This window comes from Acinonyx jubatus, chromosome B3 (assembly GCF_027475565.1).
Source record: "Acinonyx jubatus isolate Ajub_Pintada_27869175 chromosome B3, VMU_Ajub_asm_v1.0, whole genome shotgun sequence".
NCBI lineage: Eukaryota > Metazoa > Chordata > Mammalia > Carnivora > Felidae > Acinonyx > Acinonyx jubatus.
The window spans coordinates 31,265,679-31,289,298 of NC_069386.1; the positions used below are offsets into that span (position 1 = coordinate 31,265,679).

Below are 23,620 nucleotides of genomic sequence, written 5' to 3' on the forward strand. Positions count from 1 at the left end.
AGCAGCAGACAGGGGAGGGGGGACCAGTGCTGCCTCAGTGCCTACGTGAGCCATTCACGGCCCAGTTCAGCCTTCTGCAGCAGGGCTTGAGAGAGGCCAGCAGGACGCTTTGGGAGCAAAGTTTAAGGAAACCAGTGAGCACTGGTTCTCAGGGCTTGAGAGTGTTCCTGCCATCACATCTCCTCAAATTTTTACCCCAGTCCCTTCCCTGCTTCACTGTGGCCCCTCACCCCCCCGGCATGTGGGCTCTGGGCTCTCACCCAGCTGCCCTACCAGCCATCTGAGCTTTGTACCCCTGGAGTCCTAGCCTTTGGCCTTCCTGCCTGGGAAGAAGATAAATGCACTGGTTCCAGGCGGTCTGGCTCCGGAGTGCTAGCGAGCCCTGCACACTCAGCAGCCACCAGAAGGGCCTTCCTACCACCTCATTTGTGGGCTGGCCGGCTCCCTGGGCCAAGGACCCCTGTGACACTCTTGTGCCACGCTAGCCCTACCCCCAGAACTGCTTCCTCCTGGCCAATGAGAATGCCATCAGCCTGGGACTGCATGTGGCTTTCCTACTTAACAACACCATGAACCTCACCTTTCCCTCTGCCTCCCCAGCTCCTTCTCTTGCCTCATTGCCCATCCCTGGTAAGGGGTACTCTGCCTCCCCCAGCCAAGGGAAATGAGCCTGTTCCCCAAATGCCTAGAGGCCAGCCCCAAGCTTTGATGACTCAGATTCCAGTGTGAGCAGAAGCAGGTAATGAGTGATCTCACAGCTAATAGGTAACCCTCCCCACCTCCCTCCAGGAGAGAGTACTTGGACCTGCCCCGAAGCTGGGCCAGGGGTTAAACACAGCCATTTAGGGAGCCTCCAGCTATGGAGGGCAAGCCACTGGACTGGATCTGAGGCTGGCTCTTGGGGAAGGAAAGGTCCTGCTTCCTCCTATGGCTTTGCACTGGGCTTACTGTGCAGCAGGAAGAGTCTGTGCAGACACGTGATTCACAGCTGTCCATACTTCCTCATGCTGTGTCCCAGGGCCCAGCTCCAATTGTCCCTTTAGGCCTAGATATCCCTGCATCCAGTCCAGGGAAGGGTGTCTCCCAGGGCCCGCAAACTTGGCCTTCCTTTCCCCTTAGTCCTGTCCCACACCCCTTGACATCCTCCATATTCCTCCCACCCTCCACTCTCCACCCCCATCACTTTCTCTGTATTTCGTTTGGTCCACTGCACTGGGCTTCTGGGAAAGACAAAGGATGGAGGGTGTGGGAAACTTAGCGGAGCTTATAGCTGTGTGATCTTGGTTCAGAATAGTGACCCTCTCTGAGCTTTGGTGTCCCTCCTTTTTAAATTTTTTTTTTTACATTTATTCATTTTTGAGAGACAGAGAGAGACAGAGCACAGGCAGGAGAGGGGCAGAGAGAGAGGGAGACACAGAATCTGAAGTAGGCTCCCGGCTCCGAGCTTTCAGCACAGAGCCCGACGCGGGGCTCGAACTCACAAAACCGCAAGATCATGACCTGAGCCAAAGTCGGACGCTTAACTGACTGAGCCACCCAGGTGCCCCTGGTGTCCCTCTTTATACAGAGGGGAAATCAGGGCTGCTCTGAGGATTGAATGAGGCAATGGAGGTACTGCTCTTAGCACTGATACTCAGTTGAGTGCTCCAAAAATGCTTGTTCTTTTCCTTGCTGAACAAACTGTGACCTGGCAGGTTCTCCCCAGCAGAAATGGGCCAGAGAAGCAAAAAATGTCTGTAGGGTGAAATACGGACACCTCCACCCAGTGCTCAAACCTTCACATGCCCTCCCCCGCCACCAGATATTCTAGCCCCGGTCTCCCTTTTCCCCAGATCCACTCTGTGCCCAGCTTCCGGACCCCTCCGCACAGCCACACCTTTCTGGCAGACCCCTTGCCAGAAAAGTCTCCTGCTTTCCTACCTAAGTTCAATTTGTCCTTACGGTCTGGCTCAAGAGAGTTCATCGAGGAAGCATTCCTGACTCCCTTCATCCCCTGCTCTGAACAGTCCTCTTTGTCCATGGTGACAGCTGCCTGTGTCTGTGCTGCTGAGTTCACCCCCAACAGGTGATAAACCAGAGGCAGGGGTGTGGCACCTGGCCAAGTCCCTGCCCCTCCCCCAGAATTTGACAGGTGTCAACTGAGGCAGTTCTCTTACAGAATCTCTTTTCTCCAAACACCACATCACGTCCCCGCAGCCGGAGTGGAATACATAGCAGGTGTTCATCTGTTGGCTGTTGAGTGGCCGACTTCAGAAGGGTCACCTCCTATAATTATGGTGGTGAATCCGCAGCCTGCCTGGCCTTAACCTTGGCTCGGCCAGGCCCCGCAGCAAGCATCTGGGCAAGTCCTCTGGCCTGTCAGGGCGGCAATTTCTCCTCTGTAAAGCAGCGAGGATAGCCTACCTGTCAGGGGCCTGGTGAGGAGCAGGTGAGAGAACAGAGGCCCGGCACATGGCGGGCGGCACTGAACCGCACTTCCTCCACGTGCACACCAGCGTGTGCCCACCTGAACCCCTGTGGCCCCCGCTTTGCAACAGGGGACTTGGGGTGATTGCAACAGGCGCGCTGTTCTCGTTGGCTCAGCAGGCACATTTATTGACCGCCTTGTTGAAGGAGCCTTCTCAGCATTCGGTAACCAGAGTTCTCACTGGGGGCGGCCCAGGGCCTATCTTCACGTCGTGAATCACTTTGCTAAAGATGCAACGTGGCTTTGGGGCATTTTTCTTTTGAAAAATCAATAACTCATTAACAAAGAACTAAATAAAGGGGTAAGCAATGGAAGCCACCTGCCATTCCCTTTCCTCAGGTGGGGGTGCAGAAGCCAGACCCACCGAAGTGGAGGAGGGGGTCCACTCGGGGTCCACTCGGGCTGGGGGTGCCATAGGCTGAACCCTCGCCCTGACTCTTCCAACCCCACAAATGTGACTAGGTCCCTCCTCTGTTTCAGTAAACACTTCAGGAGGGCCCCACTGCTCTCAGGAGAGATTGGAGTTTTCTCAGGAGACCCCGGAAGGCCTCCCAGTCTACTCACCCCAGTCTCTCCAGCCTCGTGGAAACCGATCCCTGCCTCACACCCACGCTTCAGCCACACTACACGCCTGTGGCCCCCTGAAACGGGCTCTGATCTCTCCAGCTTCCCGACCTTCACATTCACTGCTCCATCTGCCTGGACTGTTGTCGTCCCTCTGCCAGCCTGAATAATTCATGATGCGTCCTCAAGACACAAATGGAACAACCTCTAGCAAATCTGCCCTGAAACCTTCTCCCACTGCCCCCATCCCCACCCAGGGGTATCAGATCCACAGCCCCCAGGCCTCTCTGTGCCCAGGTACATGACCCACTATTACTTTCTGGGAGAGGGACTGTCTCCTCTGAGGACAGGGACTGTGCCTGGCGGTCCCATCCTCAGGGGCCAGGCTATTGCCTGGCACAAAGTTGGTGCCAGGTGGGTGCTCACTGAATGAGTGAGGGATGACATTAACATCAGATGTCTTCCTCCTCCCTGTAGTTCCCCAGAAGTCCCCACTTCAGCCTAGGATAATGGTGACTGCCCCCCAGATAATCCTCCTTCCTCCAGGGTCCAAGCCCTCAGTGGCCTTCTCTCCCCTTCTAGGGCACAAATAGCTGGTGGGTGAACCTCATAGTAAAATCAAACACTCAACAAGCACTTGCTATGTGGCAGGCCCTATCTATACGTTTTACAGACACGAACTCAGTTGTCACAAATAGGCGTGAGATAGGTACTATTCTAGTCCCCATTTCACAGATGAGAAAACAGAGGCAGAGCCTGGAGCAGAAGGGCCAAGCTTCAGACCCAGGCCACATGGCTGCAGAGACTGTACTTGGAATCACAGCCCTTGCCTTTACTGAGGGGCTTGTGGGGAGTCTGGGGTGGGGGAGACAGCCCAGAGTACCCCAGCCGCCACCCACCACCCGCCACGCCACCAGACAGGGCCTCAGGGCCTGCTCTGCAGCTGGGATGAGCCAGCAGGTCGGGGGAGCTCCAGTTACAGGAAACTGCTTATTCAGGGCCAGCGGGCTTGGGATCCCTGATTCCCTCCCTCTCAGATTCCCTACTCAGCTCAGGTCCCTCGCCCACACCGCCCACCATCTCCACCAGAGAGCACAGCCTCTGGCCCTAATCTCATTTGAGGCCATGAAATCGCATTTGCGGAGTATTAATGCAGCACGGAGCTGGCCCAGCCCTGCCTGGCTCCTGGCGGACAGGAGCCTGCAAAGCAATCTCTCGGGGAGGCGGCTCCCGGAACACCCGCCGACAAAAAGCAATTATGCTTTAAGAGGAAGATTAAAATAATATTTCCCCACCCCCCCCTCCCCCATGCCCACCCGAGGGCCTCAGCTCCACGTGGCCCCCACCGCCTCCCAGCCCAGCAGTGACTCAAGGGCAGGCTTCCTGCTGGGTGAGAGGTGGGGGCAGACTCCGCCCTCTCTCTCCTGGGTGTGCCCCCATGGCCAGCCCCTCACCTGACCCCACGCTCCCCACCTTTTATTCCCCCAAGTTCCCAAAAGAAACTGTGCTCTCTCAAGCTTCTGGGCCTTTGCCTAAACGTTCCCTCCCCCTGGAGCGTAGCCCTCCAACCTGTCTATCCGGCAAGCTGCCATTCACCCAGCACAAGGATCATAATAGCTAATGTTCTGTGAGTATTTAATATCTTCTTTAAATTCATTGCATATTCAAGCCAACCATCTTGTGTGTGTTGGGGGGCACTGTCATCCCCCATTTTACAAAGGAAGAAAGGAGGCACAGAGGGATTAAGTCCCAGCGCAGGACGATGGCAGAGCAGGGATTTAAGGTAGAAGTCTTTCCCCCTTCCCCCAGAGTAGACCCAGTGGCTTCCCCTCTGACATCCAAGGACCACAGTGGCCTCGCTGTGGTCTCTTATCTCCCCAAGAGCTCTGAGAGGCCAGGCCTGGAACAGAAGCAGGATTTAACACACATTACTTGTGCGGAACAATCATCAGGCACCTCCCCACAGCAGCAGCAGAAGGCCTGCGGATGTGTGTCCTGCCCCTGCCTCCAAGCCTGGATCCCTGGTGCCTTCCAGTCTGTCTCTGTTCTGGAAGTCTTTGGAATCTCCTCCAGGAAGGGCTCCCGAATTGTAGTCAGGCTAGCATATGATTTAATCCTCACAATCATGCTGCAAAGTAACCATCACTCCCCCCCCCCCTTTCCCCCCGCCCCCAGCCATTTCACAGAAGAGAAAACAAAGAGTCAGAGAAGTGACCTGATCAGGAACACCCGGTATGGGGCAGAGCAGGGATCCGAGTCCAAGGTCCATGTTTATCCACTGCACCTTCTTGGCTGTAACTTTCTCTCACCCCTCAGGTTGGGAAAGGGCTGGATTCTGTCCTGAGATTATTTACGCAACACTGTTTTCTGTGTCATCCACCAACTCCAGTGGGCTAGGGGGGTTGCCTAGAGCCTCTGAGCCATTGACAGCCCCAGCCCCATTCCTAGTCCCTCTCCCCAATCACCCAGCACAGTGAGCACTCGTTGTTGGGGTCACCTTAAGCCTCAGTGATCTGGCTTGCCGGGAAGAAAACTGTTCCCCCAAACTGCTGCCCCTTGATCCCGCCACACCATGTAGAAAGCTCACCAAAATATGGGTCTCCCTGAGACAGAGTGCCGTAAGTCACTCCCACCTCTGTGCTGGCTGCTATACCTGAAACGACAAAAGGCTTGGCGGGCCCCTGGGTTCCAGCCTGGCTTTGCTACTGACTCCATGGGAAGACTCAGGCAAGCCATCCACCTCCACTAGGGGCTCAGCTTCCTGCTCCAGAAAATGGACATTATGAATGCTACCTTCCCACCTCCCAAGACCCATGTGATGCTTCAGTGGGCTTTGCAGGTTCCAGCTTTGCAAGCCTGGCTCAGAGAGGCCTGGGAAAAACAGGTGATGTCAGAGGGTTTGGGGCGCATGGAGCCAGTACCTGCCCTCCATTCCCTTGGCACCCCTGCAACTCCCCATCCCATGAACATGCTCTCCCCACTTCATCCCTTCTCCCCTCTTGCTCTTCCCACGCACACACCTCCACACTCCTGCTTCCACACCTTTGCTCACACTGACCTCTCCACTTGAAAACCACGATCCTCAATCTCTCCCGGAATCCCACCCCTTCTTTGAGGCAGGGATCAGATGTTCCCCTGACATCTGTGAGGTGGGTTTTAATGAACCAAGCAATTTCCCACCCCCCTCCTCACCTGACCTCACAACCTTGCCATCAGTAGGCACTGCTCTGCCCATCGTACAGATGAGGAACTTGAGGCCCAGTGAAGTCAAGTGTTTTGCTCCAAGCTACACACACACAGCTCTCGTGCAACTGAGAAATAGGGTCTTCTGCCTCCCGCCAGAACTGGTTTTCCTATGGCAGACCGAATCCTTGATGACCACCCGCTCATGCCCATCACTTCCTCCCCAGGTCCCAGCAGCCCTCGCAGACAGCTTGGAGAGTCACTGTCCTCCAACTCCTCCTACTGCCTCTCCCCACCCAGCCTGACAGCTCCCCAAAGGTTGGGGGATACAGCAACCTTGTTTACTGCTGGGGGAATGGATGGCCAGACAGATGGATGGATGGACCGATGAACACCCTGGGCTCAGGGAGGTTGGGCCATTGGCCTCCAGGGCAGGCTATCAGATCCAGATGGAGGAGGGATATCCTCACTCATTCTCCATCTCTTGGGGGAGGGGGGTGGGGCCCTGTTAGCCTCAGCTGCTCCTGAGCCCAGGACCTCTGCAGAACCAGCCCAAGCCCAGGCTGGGATGTCTCAGTTGACTCCCGACAGGTCCAGGTCAGGGCTGGATGCCCATCCACTGTTTTATTAAAGATCAGTTCTTACAGATTGGCTTCACATGGGGTTTTAATTTCACCTCATACATCACACATGCCATGTCCCCAAGTCTCTTTCCCCTCTGGTAGAGGCTGCACTGGGGCAGGGGTGGGGGGTGTTCTGTACAGAGAGAGAAAGCCAGGAGGGTCCCAAGGAGGTACAGATCTGCGTGTGGGAGGGTGTGTGACCCACGTGTGTCTATCAGTGAATTGGTGTGAATCTCTCTTTGTGATGGGGAGGGTCCCTGCCTGTCCAGGATGAGATGTGGTGGCTCTGTGCGTACCCGCACACCCAGGAGGGTGGCTGTGCTCAGGAGTGTCTGCTGGGGGCACATCCACCTTCCAGTGGTATAAGTGAAGGAGAAGAAAGGAAGACAACCATAAAACGCCACATGACTGGATCCTCCTGCCCCTCCCCCCTCCTTCTTTCACTGTGAAGGTAACTTCTGGAGATGAGAAGGCCACCATGGTTCCCTCCCCTGGGCTGGCTGGAAGGACATCAGAAGCAGGCACCCCCCTTCCGCTCCATATCCCCTTCATCAGACACATCTCTCCCTCCCTCCCTCCCTCCCTCCCTCTCTCTCTCTCTCTCTCTCTCACACACACACACACACACACACACACACACACTCACACTCACTCACACAGACTCCAGAAGGTGTGAGTCAGCAGTAGCCCCTGGCTGGAGTGGGGGAAGGTGGAGATGGGGGGGAAGGGCAGCAGGGCCATCTGGCACGCTCAGTTACAACAATCTGCTAATGGAGCTTCTTCCTCGACTAGCACCCAGGCTGGGCCAGCCTTCTCCACTCCAAAACCTGGGGGTCCCAGAGGGTGGGGCTCACAAGTTCCCATCACCCCTCCCCTGGGAGGCCGGCTAGGCAAAAGGAAGCAACCCTATTTTCTAGATGCAGAAACTGAGGCCCAGACCTATCAGTTTTGCTCAATACAGACATCTTAACTCATTACTAGAACAGCAAGCATTTATTCAACGCCTCCTGCAGGGCAGAGGCAACCGTAAGCTAGTTCATGTGTCTTTCCAGCAGTCGAGGACACAAGGATTGCTCTCCTCCATTTCACAGATGTGGAAATGGAGGCTGAGGGAAGTTATGTAATCTGCACAAGGCCACATAGCTACTAAATAAATGCTAGATACTGATCTGAACCCAGGTCCATCTGACCCCAGTATACCTGCCTCTCATTGTAAGCTGCCTGAATCCCAAACCTATTGTATACCTCATCCTTCCGAGTTCCAAACACTGATCCTGATAGCACCTCAAAGGCATATAGAGGTGACCTGGAAATCAGGCAGGGCAGGACTGAGGGACAGGCTTGGCAAGGACATAAATATGAGATCCCCCCAACTTATGCATGTTCAGGTTCTTATCTGCTATGTCCAGGGACCTCTGAGGTCTCTTTCAGAGGTCCCTGAGAGAGAAAATCTTTCAGTGCTACTGAAGAGGAAGAGGGGACATCAGGTGGCCTGCAGGGCAATTTGGTACATTTAGTTGACGGCCTTTCTCTTCCTGAGGGGGCTGGTCATGTCCTTGTCTCTGGGCCAGCACGGGCCAGCCCTGACTCTCCTGCCAACCTCAGCCCTCCATCACCGTGATGGGTCTGCATCCCTCCCTGCGTGGGTGACAGCACTCTCCTGGAACGCCTTGACAGTGCCTTTGTTCCTCTGAAATAAAAGAAAATCGAGCTACAAAGGGAAACCTCAGGTAGCTTTTAACGGGGGCTCAGCTGCCTGAGGCAGAGTGTGTTTAAGCTGGAGGCTGTTGTCACAGGAGCAGAAGGGGGAGCTGCCTGCAGTCTCCCTCCCACCCCCCACCCCCACTATCCCCATGATCAAGTTTACTTGAGGAAAAGGCTCTTCCAAATAGCGGCCAAGGAGGAAATCAATGAAAATTGATAGAGAAATGTAAAGCAGCTGTCCGCTGTGCGCGCGCGTGTGTGTGTGTGTGTGTGTGTGTGTGTGTGTGTGTGCGCGCGCGCGCGCGCGCGCGCGCGCGCGCGCGCGCGCACAGGCAGCAAAAGTGTGCTGCCTGGACCCAGGCTGACCTGCTTAGGGCCAAGAAGGCCAGGGGCTGGGAGTCACTCCAGCCGTGCTGCCAGAGGGGTGCTGGTGGCTGGGGGAGGGGCAGCCGCCAAGTCTCACTCGAGTTAAGAGAGAGATTAATATATTCAATCTGCTCAGGGTAATTGAGGGAACAATCGGAGTGTTTTTCTAAAGCCCATAAAACTGCCTCATTTGCAAGGAGGCGCTGACCTGCTCCAATCATCTGTATTTGCTGGAGCTCAGGAAGGGAGGAGGAGGGGCGACAGTATAGTCCCTATTCTGAAGGACTAGGGGACAGTAGCCTGGGAGGGGGCCAGCAGGCAGGGTCTAACCTGTTCTCACCTTTCCCACCTCCCACCTCTTAGTAGCATCCCAAGCACTGCCTTCTGGAGCCTCTGTTTCCCCACCTGTGAAATGGGCCATGGGCATCCTCCTCCAACAGGAGAGTGGGAGGGAGTGGCAGAAGGGGAGGCTTCTCTAGATGAGGCAAGCTGGCAGGGACACCAAAAGTGTGGCACCGTGGTGAAGGCGTGTGAGCATAGAGGTGCCCAGCTCCCCCAGCCGGGCCAGCTCCCCACCCCCACCCTAAGATGAAACAGGCAGTAAAGTTAATGAAATCCACATTGTGTGCCTTTCTCCGCTTGAACCATTCCAGTCTCCAGGGCAATAGAAACAGCGTATGCAATAGCGAGCAATAAAAGGCACAATGAATTTAAAAGAGTGAAAGGGGAGGAGAGGGAAGACGTGGAGTGCACCGGGCCGGAGGCAGTAAGCGGAAGGCCCGGTGCACAGGGCCAGAGCTCTGGCTGGCCGGAATGGGACCGGAGGGGATGGGGGTGGGGAACAAGGGAAAGGTATGGGGGAGAGGGACCGGGAGGCAGGGAACAAAGGGAGAGAGACGGAGCCAGAAGTTTAGGGACAGAGGGCAGAGGGGATGCCCCGGACCAGCCACAGCCAGCTCCGTTCCTCTCCACTTCTTGTTAATGAAAGCCCCCAGCCTGTCGGTGCCAAAGCCACAATCAGAAGCCACAGGCTTAGAGCCAGGTGCTCAGCATTTGGTGATTGCTTTATTAGCTTTTTCTTCTTTTTTTCTCCCTCCGGGGCAAAAAGAAAAAAAAAAAAAGGTGTTTTAAATGGAAAGAATAAGAAAAAAAGACCCTTGAAAGCGTCATTTAAAAGGCTCCTGGGGAACGGAATCGTTTCCATGAAACAAAACTGTGATTGTTTGGAAGAGGTAAATGCCGGGCTGGAGTGGGGGAGGGAGCCCCGACAACCTCCCCTCCCCCAGCTCCCGCTCCAGTGGGAGGATGCTCGCTTAATCGCTCGCTCAGAGAGTGAGGGATCCCCCACGATGGCTCCCACAGCTACAAGCAAGGAATTTTCAAGTTCATGTTTCCAGAAATTTTATCACTGGGAATTTCCAGCCCAAGGTTTTGCTCTTAAACAGCTCTGCCTGTGGGAATTCGTCCTGAAACCTTCAGGATCTCTCAGAGAGGTCCAGTGAGGTGCCAGAAGGAATGTGGCCCCTGAGAACTCTGTGGCTCCAGGCTCCAGGCTGCGTTGTCCTCCCCTTGCCCTCCAACCCCCCCAGGGAAGAATGGAGCCAGAGTCACCCCAGCCAGCCCAGCAGCCAGACTGTGGCCTGCACCTTGCTGCTCCCCTCACCCCAGGGATGTTTTCTGCCCAGCACTGGACGGGCCACCCTCATTCTAGTCAGATAAACTCCCTCTTACTCTGGGGGAAGGAGAGCTGGGGGGTGTTGGGGTAGCACAGCCATGTGGCCTTAAACCTGCCAAGAAGATAAGGAGGTAACGTCAGGGGACAGGATGGGTCTGGTGGAGCTCTGCCCAGAAAGGAAGCCACTAAACACCCATGCAGCTGGTGGCAGGAAACCTGGAGCTGGCTCCCTCCCACGCACGGGAAACTTCCCTCTGTAGCCTCTGCCTGTGCACCCCAGTCCTCCATCCGTGGGTCAGGGGCCGACGGAGTGATCTCCATCCTGGAGTCTGACTGTACCTGCTGGAAACATCCATGGGGGATCTGCCCTTCATCACCATCAACCTCCACCCCCCAGCACACACACACAGGAGGAAACCTGAGACTTGGAGAAGGGAAGGTGTTCGTTGTCGGTGTAATGTTACTGTGGGGGGATTGATTGTTCCCGTGGAGTCTCTGGGATTCGGGACATGCTGTGACCAGCACTGGTGTGTCATTTTAGGGCTATGTATCCTGTGGGCCATGGCTGTGGAACACAATGGGTCAGAGTCAAAGTCAGTCACTAAAGTTTACTCAGAGGCCTGTCTCCTGCTGCCTAGTCATTATCATTGCATTCCTAACCCCCTTGCCCTCTGCCCACGATGCCACACTTGAGTCCCACGAACATGATCAGTTCCGGTCTAAAAACTGACACACAGGATGCCTGGGTGGCTCAGTTGGTTAAGCATCGACTCTTGATTTCAGCTCAAGTCATGCATGAGTTCGAGTCTGGCATCAGGCTCTGCACTGGCAGTGCGGAGCCTGCTTGGGATATTCTCTCTCTCTCTCTCTCTTTCTCTGCCCCTCCCTTGCTTGCACTCTCCGTCTCTCAAAACAATAAATAAACATTAAAAAGAGAAAAACCCTGACACACAAATTGAACAACTTACGAGCTCACAATACAGTTGTAAATGGAATAGATTCATTGGTTCACATGCCTGAGGCATACAGGACTGAAGGTAGTCTGGAAGGAACAAAATCCATGCAGAACAGGCCTCCTGGAGGAGGTGACCTTGAGTCTACCCCTTTGTGTCCGAAGCCCAGAAATCCATTCCTGGCCCTGAACTGCATGCAATGAATGCAGTCTCCTTTCTCCAGCCTTCTGGATCATGGTCTCTTCTCACCATCTCACCCTACCCCCACTTTCAGATGTCTTTCTCCTCCTCCTCAGTTGACAGCCAAGGAGAGCTGGGTGAAGTCCTTCCCTCTAGGGCTCCATTATCTCCATCTGAACAGAGGGGAGGGAGGATGGTTTCGAGGGTCCCCGTGGCTCTAGGCCACATGCACTTCCCCAGGGAGCTGGCCACAGGCATGCAGCCCCAGCCCCAGTGTGGAGCCTCTAAGTCCCGGTTCCAGAAAGGTGTTCGCTGCATTATCTGTTCCCTACCAGTTTCCTGACCCTGTCGTCAGGGTTGTGATTGCTGACCCCCCAGGAGGGAAGCTATTTTCCTCTCCCTTGAAAGCCATTTTCTTGTCTTGGTAGAAGCAGACATCTGACACTTTAAGAGGGAGAATGGCAGGGAGATGATGGCATTAAATAACAGAAATTAGAGCTACTGAGGATGGCTCAGCCACCCCGAGGCCCCCCTTCCCTGCAGCAGCCGCCCCATCACATGCATTCAGGGCTGCAGCCTGCAAGCTGTCTGCAAGGCCCGGCCTCTCAGCGGTCACAGAGAGCAGGGGACTGCTTCTCCCTGAGTTCTGAGGCTCTTGTGTGTGTATGCAGTCCTGTTACAAACTAGGACCGAGGGGCCAGGGCCCCAAAGTCAGGGAGCTTGCTTGCAGCCTGAGAGAGCGGAATGTCACCGAGAAACCGGGGGAGCTCCAACTCCCTCACAAGCACCCAGGGCATCCTCAGCCTCCCCGGCACACAGCCCTGGGCATACAATAGGCGGTCAAAAGTATTTGTTAATAGACTGGTGAATGAATGGCTGAACAGGGGCCAAAGTGGTCCACATAACGGGCTGAGACCTGGCAAGAGAAACTGGCCCCTGGGTTCCTTTCAATCTTCCTGGCACATGCCAGCAGGTCACATTGTATCTTTCTCCTGCACCAACGGTCTCCCCCTTTGCCTCCCGAATTGAATAGCCACCTAGCTCTTCTGCCATCGTACCCTGATTCCCTCCACTTTCTCTGGCCCATCAGCCCTCCCCGAGCCTGATCAGCCCACCACCTGGGCTCCACTAAAGCCCCAGGCCGATGCACTGCCCGGGAGAGGGGCTGCAGGAAAAGCCAGCCACCTTCAGCTCCAGGCTTAGCTCAGTCTCCTGTTGCCACTGAAACCCTTTCCTTCTCCTCAGGCAGCTTATTCTAGTCTCTCCGCCTGGAATACCTTCCCCAAAGCCCAGAATTGACATCCTGAAATCTCACCCACCTAGTGCAGGGTCTGACAGGGTCAGCGCCTAACCAACGTTTGATGGTTGAATGAATGGGTAAGTGAGTGATGAACAAATAAACGAGAGACTCATCTCCAATAACATCTCTTCTGAGGAGCCTTTGTGAGGCTCCAAAATCTGACCTGCACACTCCCTCACCAGAGTGCCCCTTCCAGGACATGGCTTCCAGGACTGCATGATGCCCACACTGTGCCCACCGTCTTTAAGCTGGGTGGCACCATGAGCTCCGGGACTGACCTAGCTTTGGATTCTGTGCACGACTGTGCACTAAGTTCCCCAGGAAATGTTGTTGGTATTAAATGGACTCAAGCATCCTCGGGGATGATCCTCAGTTTCTCCACCCATGATATGGGCTGCCAGCATCCACCTATACTGGCTTTGAGGCCCACCAGACACACTGCCCAGCTGCCAAACACGACCATACTGGGAAACCCTCCTTCAGCTTGTACAAGGACCAGCAGACTCTCTTACTTGGGTCCGAGGCTGCCAGAATCCTGGTTCAGGGCTGAGTCCCTCCTGGCCGTGGTGGGAGCTGGAGGGGCTTGAAGGGGGACACACACAGACTTCTGTCTCCTGGTCACTTCGGGCATCTCTCAAAACCTGGTGACAACGCGTGAGATTGAGTTTGCGGAATGAAGGGTCTTGGGGACACTTACCCACTGGGCAAAAGACATCCCACCCCGTGGTGTCCCTGCTCTGTGTGGGCTTTGCTCTATTTTTCTGTCATCCCCTTCAGACTGGGGGTGACCTGCCTCCATTCTCAGACTGCACGTTCCCCAGAACTGAATGAGGCCACTCTGGGAAGTTCTGTTGCTCAGTTCGGGATTTGGGGACATCCAGGCTTATCAGAGGCTCTGGGTCTTCTCACTGGGGAAGCAGTGATGCCAGAAGCTGAGCGGGGTCCCAGGGAACACCCACCTGCAGCCTGGGCAGCTGGGGCTCTGGGCGTGATGACACGGGTCCTGGCTGGCCGGCCCCCGGAGGGCAGTTTGGGGCTAGAGGCTGAGGGGCCCGGTGCTCGCGGAAGGCCACGCTGTAGGTCAGGCCCCCGCAGTGGCGGGCCGTGGGGTCCGCGCTGGCACGCAGCAGGGCCAGGCTGCCGCAGTAGTGGTACAGGTCCTCGTGCTCCCGCGCCCACAGGTTCATGCGGGGCTGGTCCGGGCGCGGGAAGACCGGGAAGATGGCCTCGCCCACTCGCTGGGCGGGGTGTCCCGAGGCCCCGCCCAGTCGCAGCGCCTCGACGCGCAGCTGCGCGTCGTGCTGCCAGTCGTTCTTGCAGAACCCTGGCGGGCGGGGTAAAGTGGGGGGTGTGGGGTGGGGGACACATGGGCTCAGGGACGGTGTCTGGGGTCTCCCTGCCTCCCCCGGGGGGTGGAGATGACTGGCAGGGCCCTCAGGAAACCTGGGGGGACTGCCCTTTGGCTGGAAGCTAAGAGGCTTGGCTAAGATTTCCCTGCGGTTGACACCTCTAGGGCCCGTCACTTTACCGATGTGGGGATGGGACGGCTCTTACTCGGGTACATGGTCCTGTATAAGGCCACGTGGAGGGAACAGTGCAACCTGTCCTTGATCTTTGGCCACCTGAAGGCCTCGGACTTGGTTTCCGCATTCCCTCACATCTCTCCTCCTCTAGGTAGCCTGCCTAGATGGCCTCACAGTCTAGGTGTGGATCTTCTCCTTCCAGATCACTTAACTATTCTCTGCTTGAGATTCCTGCCTCTCTACCTAGTCTGGAAGCTTCCTGAAGGCCAGACCGGGTCTCCACCTCCCTGTCCACCCCCATGCCCACAGTCCAGTGGTGCTCAGCCTGGGGACTCAGGGCACTGGGATTTAACGTTACTCAGTATGACATCCGGCAGGATTGTGCCCAAACCTGCTGTGCACTCAGCTCTTGTACATTTACAAAGCCACTCCTCATGTGTCCTTTCATTTCTTCCTCACCCAAAACCCTGTGTTCAACATCAGTGTCCCCATGTCACACGGAAGGAGTCAAGGGCTCACTGAAGGCCAGCATTTGCCCAGGATCACACAGGCTGAGCTTTTTGGGATCCAGTCTAGAGTTCTGACCCTGCCCCTCCCAGTTTCCCTGAGGCTCCCTGGGGTCCCTGATAGGGGCTGAGGCAGGAGTTACAGGGTCCTTCTCTCCCCCCAGCCACTACCCTTACTTCATACCTTTGGGCAAAGTAAAGACAAACTTGTTCCCGGTAAGGGAGAGATTCTGGCCAGGATCCTGCTGCTCAATGACATCGGTGACAGCAGAACAGGTAGGGAGGGGGTCCCCATCATTTACCTGCAACAGTACCCCAGCCCCAGAGCCAGCCTGCAGGGGGTTCTCAGCTGTAAGCCGCAGGGCATATCTGCCCTCCTCATTAAACCCCACACTCAAGACTTCGAACTCCAGATCCAGCTCCTTCTCCTCGGCCTTCAGCCTCTGGTATTGCAGGGATGCAGGAACCCAGGGTTCAGGCCCCCTGAAGGCCATGGTCTTGCCAGGGACTAACCCCCAAGCTGAGCACTGCCCCCTCACTCCCACAGCCCCAGCCTGGGCCCCGTATGAAAGCCTGTACGCCGGGCTCGCTGGGCTATACCTCACCCCTCTCTGTTTGTTTGAGGAGAAACCAGGTAACAAGCCAGGAAGCTGGGCCTGTCCTGGGGAACAAAGGCTGCCATTGATCCCACCCTTTTAGCATTTGGTCATTCAACAAATATTTATTGAGCATCTAATGTGTGCCAGGCATTATTTTAGACGTTTGGAATACAGCAGTGAAGCAAATGAAGGTTCCTACCCTCCTGAAGCTTCTCTTCTAGTGGGGGAGGGAGGCTGGGACCCCACTGGGAGGCTGGTATAAAAATAGACACTAAATATGGAAAATCAGTAAATTATAACATATGCTAGAAGATAAGTTCTATGGAAAAATTAGCGCAGGGTCAGGGATGAGGAGTCCTGGCGTGGGTAGGGGGTAATCAGGACTTCCCATTGTCCAGAGAACCTGTCTCCACATGCCTATTCATTCCTAGGAGTTCTTGAGTTGGGTGGGTGAGAGGGTCTCAAAGGAAAAGGGACAGCATTTGTTCTCTGGGAGCATGGCCTTAGCACCTGCTTCTGGAAGCAATTTACCTTCACAATCAAAACTCACGATATGGGGCACAGCTTCACCTTACAGACACCCCAAAGCTTCTCACACCAAAGAGTTGTCAAGCTGGAACCCATCCTTCCCGATGCCGATACCCGAGAAGAAAAGGGAAATTCTGAACACTCCTCGGTAAGAACCGTCTCTCTTCCGTCACCACCACCACCATGACCATCTCTGCTGTCATCACCATCCCCACCATCCCTCCATCTTCGCCTCCAGTGTCATCATCATCATCATCATCATCATCATCATCATCATCATTATCATCATCCATGCTACTCTTCATTGAGCAGCAGGCACTCTACGTGGCTCCATGACGTAGATATAATCATTCCCATTTTACAAATGAAGAGTCTGAGGCTGAGAGAATCTCAGATTACACAGCTAGTAAGAAGCTGAGCTGAGATCTGTATCTATACCTACACTCTCCCCTACTAACATGTCCTGGGACTGGCTCAAAGATTGAAATTCATACTATCAGGGGCTGCTGTATCCCAACACCGGAGAAGTACAGTTCTACAGTTCTGAGTCCAAAAAGCACATTTACGGGTAGCATAGATTTCATTTAAGAGTTCATTTGAATTCACCTTGATTGGAACGCATTATTTTCATAACGTAGGAGATAACCAGATGGTATTGGCCAGCCCCACTAAGGGTCCCAATGTATGTGGTATGCTTCCTCTGCAATGATTAAAAATCCGTTTCTTCAGGTCCCCCAAGGAGAAACTGAGTCAAAGAGGGTTTAGAAGACCAGAGTTCCAGTCACCTGATTTGCACATGCACTTGAGCAGATCCCTTTCCCTCTCTGGGTGTCGGTGGCCCCGTCCGTACCATAAGTGTGAGTTGGGTGGTAAGTCTTCCCACAGCTGTGGTGGCCTGAGACTCTGTAAGTTGTATCGGGAAAGGCCATTTAGGGAAGAGGGTGGGTGGCCTCGGCCACCCGGGAACCTTTGCCTGCATAGCTGGGCCTGACCCACCAGCCTGGGTCCAGAGGCCATGACTTGCTGCTGCTCAGTCTAAGGTCTTGGAGATTCAGTGATTCAGTTGGAGCAGCTCTCTTCCCTTACATGTTTGAAGTGACCCCAAGAGACATTACAAGATGGGAGCTACTCCCTTCTGCCCTGGGGGCAACCTCTGTGCACGCCCATGCAAGCAGGCCCCATGCATACTCCTAGTCCAGTTGGCCATGTCGGTCTCAGCATGGTTTGAGGGCCCTTGACCTCTCCCCTTTCTGGCCTCCCCTCCCCAACTCAGTTCCTGGGGAAGGCTGTGTGTGTGTGTGTGTGTGTGTGTGTGTGTGCATGTGTATAGTTACCTTTTAAAATTGTGGTCAAATATACATAAAGTTTACCATCTTAACCATTTCTAAGTGTGTTTAGTAGTGTTAAGTACATTCACATTATCGTGCAACCAAACTCCAGAATTCTTCTCATCTTATAAAACTGAAACTCTACACCCATGAAACAACTCCCCATTCCTCCCTCCCTCCAGCTCCTGGCAACCACCATTCTACTTTCTGTGTCTATGAATGTGGCTACTCCAGGCACCTCACAGAAGGGGAATCACACAGTGTTTGTCCTTTTGTGCCTGGTTTATTTCACTTAGCAGAAGGTCTTGGGAAGGCTCACTTTTGCCCCAGGCCAGGCCTGCCCTGACCCCCCTGCCTGCCTTTGCTGGTGCTGTTTCCTCCGCCCCAATAGCCCAGCCACACCTGGTGTCACCCTGGGTGTCCTGCGGACCAGCTAAAAGCCTCTTCCTCTGGAGCCGGGTCAGTGATTCCCTCCTCTGCCCCACTCTGCATCTTCCTCTTCTGGCTCAAGTGGTGACTTTGCCATACTCGACTGAGTCTTTCTTCAGGGATCATGTCTGTGGGTCCAGGCCAGGGCTGAGCAAGGGATAGGTACCTGGGGGACCATTAAAGCATGAATGAATGAATGAACGAATGCATGAACAAATGAATGAAAGGGTAAATGAATCGATGGACAAGCCTGACCCAGCTTTTGCTTGTACAGAAAATCATACGAAGTGGTTCTTTTGGCTACTTCATCTGGATCCCATTTGTGAGAAGTGAAGACCATTTTGGGCTTTTGACTCACACTTGGACTCAGAGATGCATTCTGGTGCCTCACTGCAGGCTGGTGCCCAGGAGGGAGGGCAGGAGGGTAAGTGGCAGGGCAGGACACAGTGGGTCCTAATGGTCAGGCTTCTCTGGGCCTGGCCTCAGTTCCACAAAGTCTGGAAACCTCAGTGAATTTTAGCAGGTCAGGGCTGGATAGCACTCCCATTTTATGGATAGAAAAACTGAGCCCAGGGTAGCAGACCATGACCAGATCCCTGCTCCCTTCCCAGGATTCTCTCCACTCCCCAGCTGCCTCCCTGATTCAGCCTTCTGTGGTTTTCAAAAGATTTAAACAGCAGGCAGAGGCCTGGCTCCCACAGGAGTCAGGAAGGGGCAGGGTGTGGGTGAGGAGGAGAGAGGCAGCAGTGCTGACTTCCAAACTGCCCTCCTCGGCCCAGCATGAGAGGCCTTAATGGAACCCTCCAGTCTTCTTTCTTCCCCGGAAGAATGGCCACTCAGAGGCCATTGGCTTTGTCTGGAAGAGCTGGGCCTGTAATTAGCCCACCTCAGAGGGCCCCTTCCTGCTTCCCACAATGGCTCCTTTCATTCTCCCTTGTTGACACCCCCCATGGCTCCTGTGGGCCCTCAGACCCCCACCTCTATCCCCAAGGAGCCACCTCCAGCCCCCCGCCCCCTGACTCCTGGTCTCTGCTCAGAGCCGAATCCTCCCAGTGGGAACATCTGTGAGTTCCTGGATCTTCCCAATAGTGCTGGCACAGTTATCCCCTTCTACAGATGGGGAAACAGAGGCTCAGAGAGGTCAGGTAAGGGAGTGGAGGGGTGGAGCTGGACCTCAGGCCTCCTGATTCCCAGGCCAGTATGGTCACATGGTCATCACTGCTCCACCCCGGGACTTCAGCACCCAGCCTCCCTCCCGCGGCCTCTCCCCCAGACCCTCTGAGTGGAACAGTCTCCACACCCCACTCCTTTCAAGCCCACAGCGCCAGAAGCCGCGGGGTGACAGAATCATAGACTCACGCTGGTAAAGTGAAGCATGGCAGCCAGCCTCCCTCCCTGGCACAGATAGGAAAACAGGCCCAGAGCGGGATGGAGCTTCTCTTGCGGTCACTCAGTAGCTGGTAGAGGCAAAATTAGAAGTCTGGTCTCTTCCCTCCACCGATTGTGGGGGGTCAGGGCTGGGGCCTGGCTACCGTGACACTCTCCCCTCTGAGTGGTGCGTCTGATCTAGTCCCCACACCTCCATCAGGCTGTGTGTGTCCTTCCCCTCCTGGCCTCCCACTCCAGCTCTGGTGCCGAGCGCTGGCAGGAGAATCTTGGGTCATCCCTACAGCCCTCTAGCTCTGGCCTTCTGCTGAGCGGGAGCTGGGGCTGCGCCCGTGACCCCTGGGCTCACGTGACAGCTCCTCTCTGCCAGCCTTGGCTCAGAAAGGATAAACCTCCTGAGGTAGCAGGAAGGAGAGGGTTCTAGTCTCTCTTGCTGCCTCAGGGACAGCACCGATGACCTTTGCCCTTCCATGCGTCTAGTCGCTCGGCTGTTCTGCTGGCTCTGAGGACTCAAACTCCTGAGCCGGCCTCCTTGGGGGTCCCACAGACTCTGGGGGTTCGGAGACCAGCGCCAGTCCTCCCCCCGGCCCTGGAGGCAGATAGGGCAGGTAAGCAGGGAGGGAGAGACAGGAGCTGGCAGGGGCAGTGCCAGGCTAGCTCATGACAAGGCCAAGGGAGGGTGCCGCCTAAAACCTTCAGGAGGAGAGACAAACTTCACAATCAGATGTAGAGACAGGGAGGCAGAGAGGGAAACGAAACAAAGAGCAGGAAAGGGGAATAGAAAAGGGAGAGAGAGAGGAGAGAGAGACACAGAGACTGACAGAGAGTGAGGCAGAGACAGAGAGTGAGAAGGAGAGAGAAAGATGGGGGACAGAGAGACTGAGTCAGACACCGTGAGAGTGGGAGAGAGAGAGAGAGAGAGAGAGAGAGAGAGAGAGAGAGAGACAATAACAGGGGTGGAAAGAGAGACTGACGGGCAGGGACAGACAGGCAACAGAAGGACGAGGAGACAGAAGGAGAGAAAAAGAGAAAGGAGATACTGACAGACAGACCCACCAGTAGGAACCAGTGGGTAGAGGTTCTTCTGTGTTCTCATCAGACACAATGCTGAGAGCTGTGTCTCGAGCCAGCCACTTAACCGACTCTGAGGGCCTTTGCCCAACCCCAGGGACTGGGTTCCAGATGGGGTCCCCCAGTCACAGCAGGGAGCAGAGTCCAAGCTCTGGAAAGGGAGGTTTCTGGGCAAAGAGCTGTGAGCTCTGTATTTGCGTGGCGGTGTTGGGGGAGAGAGGATTTCTGGCAAAACTTCTCCTCGCTCAGCCACTGCCCCTGACATCATGTGGCCTCTCTGGGCCTCAGTTTCCTCTGGATGTGATGGTGAATATGGGTAAAGCAGGAGTCTCTGAGATCTCCTCCAGCCCTAAGATCTGGCCTTAGCTCAGGCTCTTTCTTTGCAGCTAATTTACTGCTCTATCCTAGTTAACTCATGACCTCCACCTCATAGTCCAAGATGGCGGCTTGAGATCCAGCCATCACAACTGCATTTCCGCCAGCTGGAAGGAGGGGGAAGTAAAGAAAACATCTCTCTTTTAAAGAACACCTCCTTTGGGAAGTTGTGGCCAACACTTCTTTTTCTATCTCATTGGCCCATATTTAGTTTCAGGTCTGCATCTAAACTTCAAGACAGGCTGGGGAATGTGCCATACTAGGCTGGGGACAGAATCCATTTCACAGAGCTCAATGATGCCTTCACAGCTCCTCTCTCACAGCAGGCTTCAATACAGCCTTACAATGTTTTCCTTTTGCTTACTAGATAGATAGATAGATAGATAGATAGATAGATAGATAGATAGATAGATGATAGATAGATAGATTGATTTCAAGCAAGTGAAAATCCCCCTTCATTTCCCCAAACTCTTCCCTCACCCAAGCGTGACCACTGTGAACAGCTTACTGTGTGTCTGCTAGATTCATTTTTTAAGGTATTTACAGACACACACACATACACACACACACACACACACGTGCACATACCCGGCTTAAAGGAGCATAGAATGGGATCGTGATTTAGGTATTGCTCAGCAACTTGCATTCATGATTATTATACTCGTCCCTATGTCTTGGAGGTCCCACCATGCCAGTCCAGGAAGAAGCACCTCACTCTTTGTGACCGACGATAGTACTTTACTGTACCGACTTAGCAAAGCTCGTCGATGGATGTTGAGCTCGTTGCCAAGTTGTGCAGTATGAACTGCCTTGGGCATCTTCCCTGCATATGTGCACCAGTGTTCTTTGAGGATAGATTCCCGAAAATGGGCCAGAAGTTAATTCTCTCTGTGTTGTAGTTTACCCCTTTCTGTGTAAAATCTCTTCTCACTGCTGTGCCCCCTCTGTCCGGGGTCGTCACCGTCATGGAAGCCAATCTCACGTCCTAAAGCCTGTGTTCCTTAGGCTGCCCCACCCTTTTATTGACTGGACCCCCTTCTCCTTCAGGGAGGTGAAGGTGTCTCCCCAGGGATCCTTCCCCTGGGAATTTAGGGCTCTGCTTCCGGTCCCCATCTTTATCCCTTGCCTCCCCTCCCTGCCTGCCACAGCACCACGTGTTAGCATCTTCTGAGCCTCCTTCCTCTTTTCCGGTGCTGTTTGCAAAGTCCCCTTCCCATGGTCAGGGCCCTCAGCCCAGCTGGCCAGCAGCGGGAGGCCGATCTGGTTATTAAAAGCTTAGCTGGTGGTTCCCCTCTGGCGTGGAGCAATTCATCAGGCAGTGGCCCCCCGGGAGTGATGGATGGTGACAAATGAGGGTAGGTAGGGGGTTCCTGAGCCCTTCCAGGGCCACAGCTGGGGAAACTCAGCCATCAAAGCCCTGTGCAGGCTTCTCCACCAGAGGTGACTCTGAGGGCCAGGGAGATCAAGTTTCGGGCAAATGGTTTGGAGGTGGGGGTGGAGAGGCTCCTCCTGAGACAAGCCGTCCTGTGTGCTGTGTGGGGCCCAGCCTGGCTGTGGGCCTGAACTGGAGAGATGGGGGTGGGGTGGGCTTCTCTGATCCTGGAATCACAGGCGGGAGGCCTGGGGGGGGGCAGGAGGCCTGAGGGGTGGGAGGAGGGGCAGGGCCAGAGCCGCAGAAGGAGGGATCTGCCTTTCCGGGAGGAGGAGATCAAACACCTTCTAAAGCAGGTGCTGGGGACCCTGCTTAGGGCCATCTGCTGAGACTGCACAACCCGCCAGCCTTCCGGGATCCCAGCCAGAGCTGGTGCTGGCTCTCAGAGGAGGAGACCTCAGTTGTTGGGGAGCACCCTGGGGCTGGAGCCAAGCCTTGCGGGCCGGGTAAGACCAGAAGAGGTGGGGGAGCAGGGAGAAGGTACTTCAGTCGGGGGTGGGGGGGGTCAGAGCCCCAACAAAGGCTTGGAGGCAGGAAGGTGGCCGGAATGGTAGGGTAGAACAGTTCTGAGGGATGAAGTTGGAGACCTGGAGATGGCTGTACTGGGGAGCTGGCTCTAAAGACAGGGAGACATCAGTAGAGTCGTGTCTGAGTACAGTTTGCAGTGAGAGATTGATGGAGAACCCTGTCCTATGGCCAGCAGGGAACAAGGAGAGAGAGCTCAGAGAGAAAGAGAGGGAGAGAACTCAGGGGACCTGCCCAGAGTCAGTTCCTCAGTGAAGAAGGCAGGCAGCACGAAGTCTATGTGTCAAGGCCCGAGCACGGTGGCACCACTCCAGGGAGCACGTGCTTGGAAGGGAGAATCGGGGCTCTTAGAGCTGAGGGATCTTCACGGCCCTGTGGCCAGTCCTCCTTTGAAGGCAGAAGACCATCTGTAGCATCTTGATGTGACCAGCCTCTTCTTGTTTGCCTCCCCTGATAGGGGACTCACTACTCTGTGATGGTAAGAAAGCTACCTTTGTCCTGAGCTGAAAGCTGCCCCTCTAGCTTCCCTCCTCTGAGTCATTTCTAGCCTAGCGCTCCGGGAGGGGAAGAACATGTCTCTCCCTGCAACAGCCGGCTACCTTCCTCCTACTTCTCACCCGGGTTTACACTCATACCAGAGCAGGCTGGCCGAAGTCCCTCATGTATGATGATGTTGTTGGTGAGGGGGAGGGGAGGATTCCAGAAAGGGCATGTCAGGTGATGCTTCTGATGCTCCCACGTAGCAAGGGAGGTAGGAGGTAGAGAGGTAAGAGGTAGAGAGCCATCCACACTCTCCCCCCAAGAGCTTAGTAGCTGATAACATGCCCTCCAGCCACTGAAAGGGGTCAGGCTCCTTCTGGGGCCAGGTTATGAACCTGTGTGTGTCAAGGGCAATTCGATACA

At 55.0% G+C, this 23,620-nt stretch overlaps 2 protein-coding genes across 10 annotated transcripts in view; one reads left to right on the forward strand and one right to left on the reverse strand.

Moving 5' to 3' along the window:
• The window catches only part of CCDC33 (coiled-coil domain containing 33), a 113,987-nt gene extending 94,279 nt beyond the window's left edge, over positions 1 to 19,708 (reverse strand). For 3 of the 8 annotated variants that reach the window (XR_008299039.1, XR_008299038.1, XR_008299040.1), the window contains exons 1-4: positions 19,288 to 19,703; positions 15,229 to 18,094; positions 13,975 to 14,339; positions 13,528 to 13,656 (exon numbers count right to left, since the gene is read on the reverse strand). Coding sequence is in view for 4 of the 8 variants with exons in the window: in XM_053223728.1 (XP_053079703.1) it covers positions 13,528 to 13,656; positions 13,975 to 14,339; positions 15,229 to 15,538 (804 nt within the window). In the remaining 4 variants the exon portion in view is untranslated. Of the gene's footprint in view, positions 1 to 13,527; positions 13,657 to 13,974; positions 14,340 to 15,228; positions 18,095 to 19,287 lie in introns of all 8 variants that reach the window. The other 5 variants (XR_008299041.1, XM_053223729.1, XM_053223728.1 and 2 more) reach the window with 4 other exon arrangements.
• Positions 19,688 to 23,620, forward strand: part of STRA6 (signaling receptor and transporter of retinol STRA6) — a 30,077-nt gene continuing 26,144 nt past the window's right edge. The window contains exon 1 of one of the 2 annotated variants that reach the window (XM_053223737.1): positions 19,688 to 19,922. The gene's annotated coding sequence lies outside the window, so the exon portion shown is untranslated. The remainder of the gene's footprint in view (positions 19,923 to 23,620) is intronic. The other variant, XM_053223734.1, reaches the window with a different exon arrangement.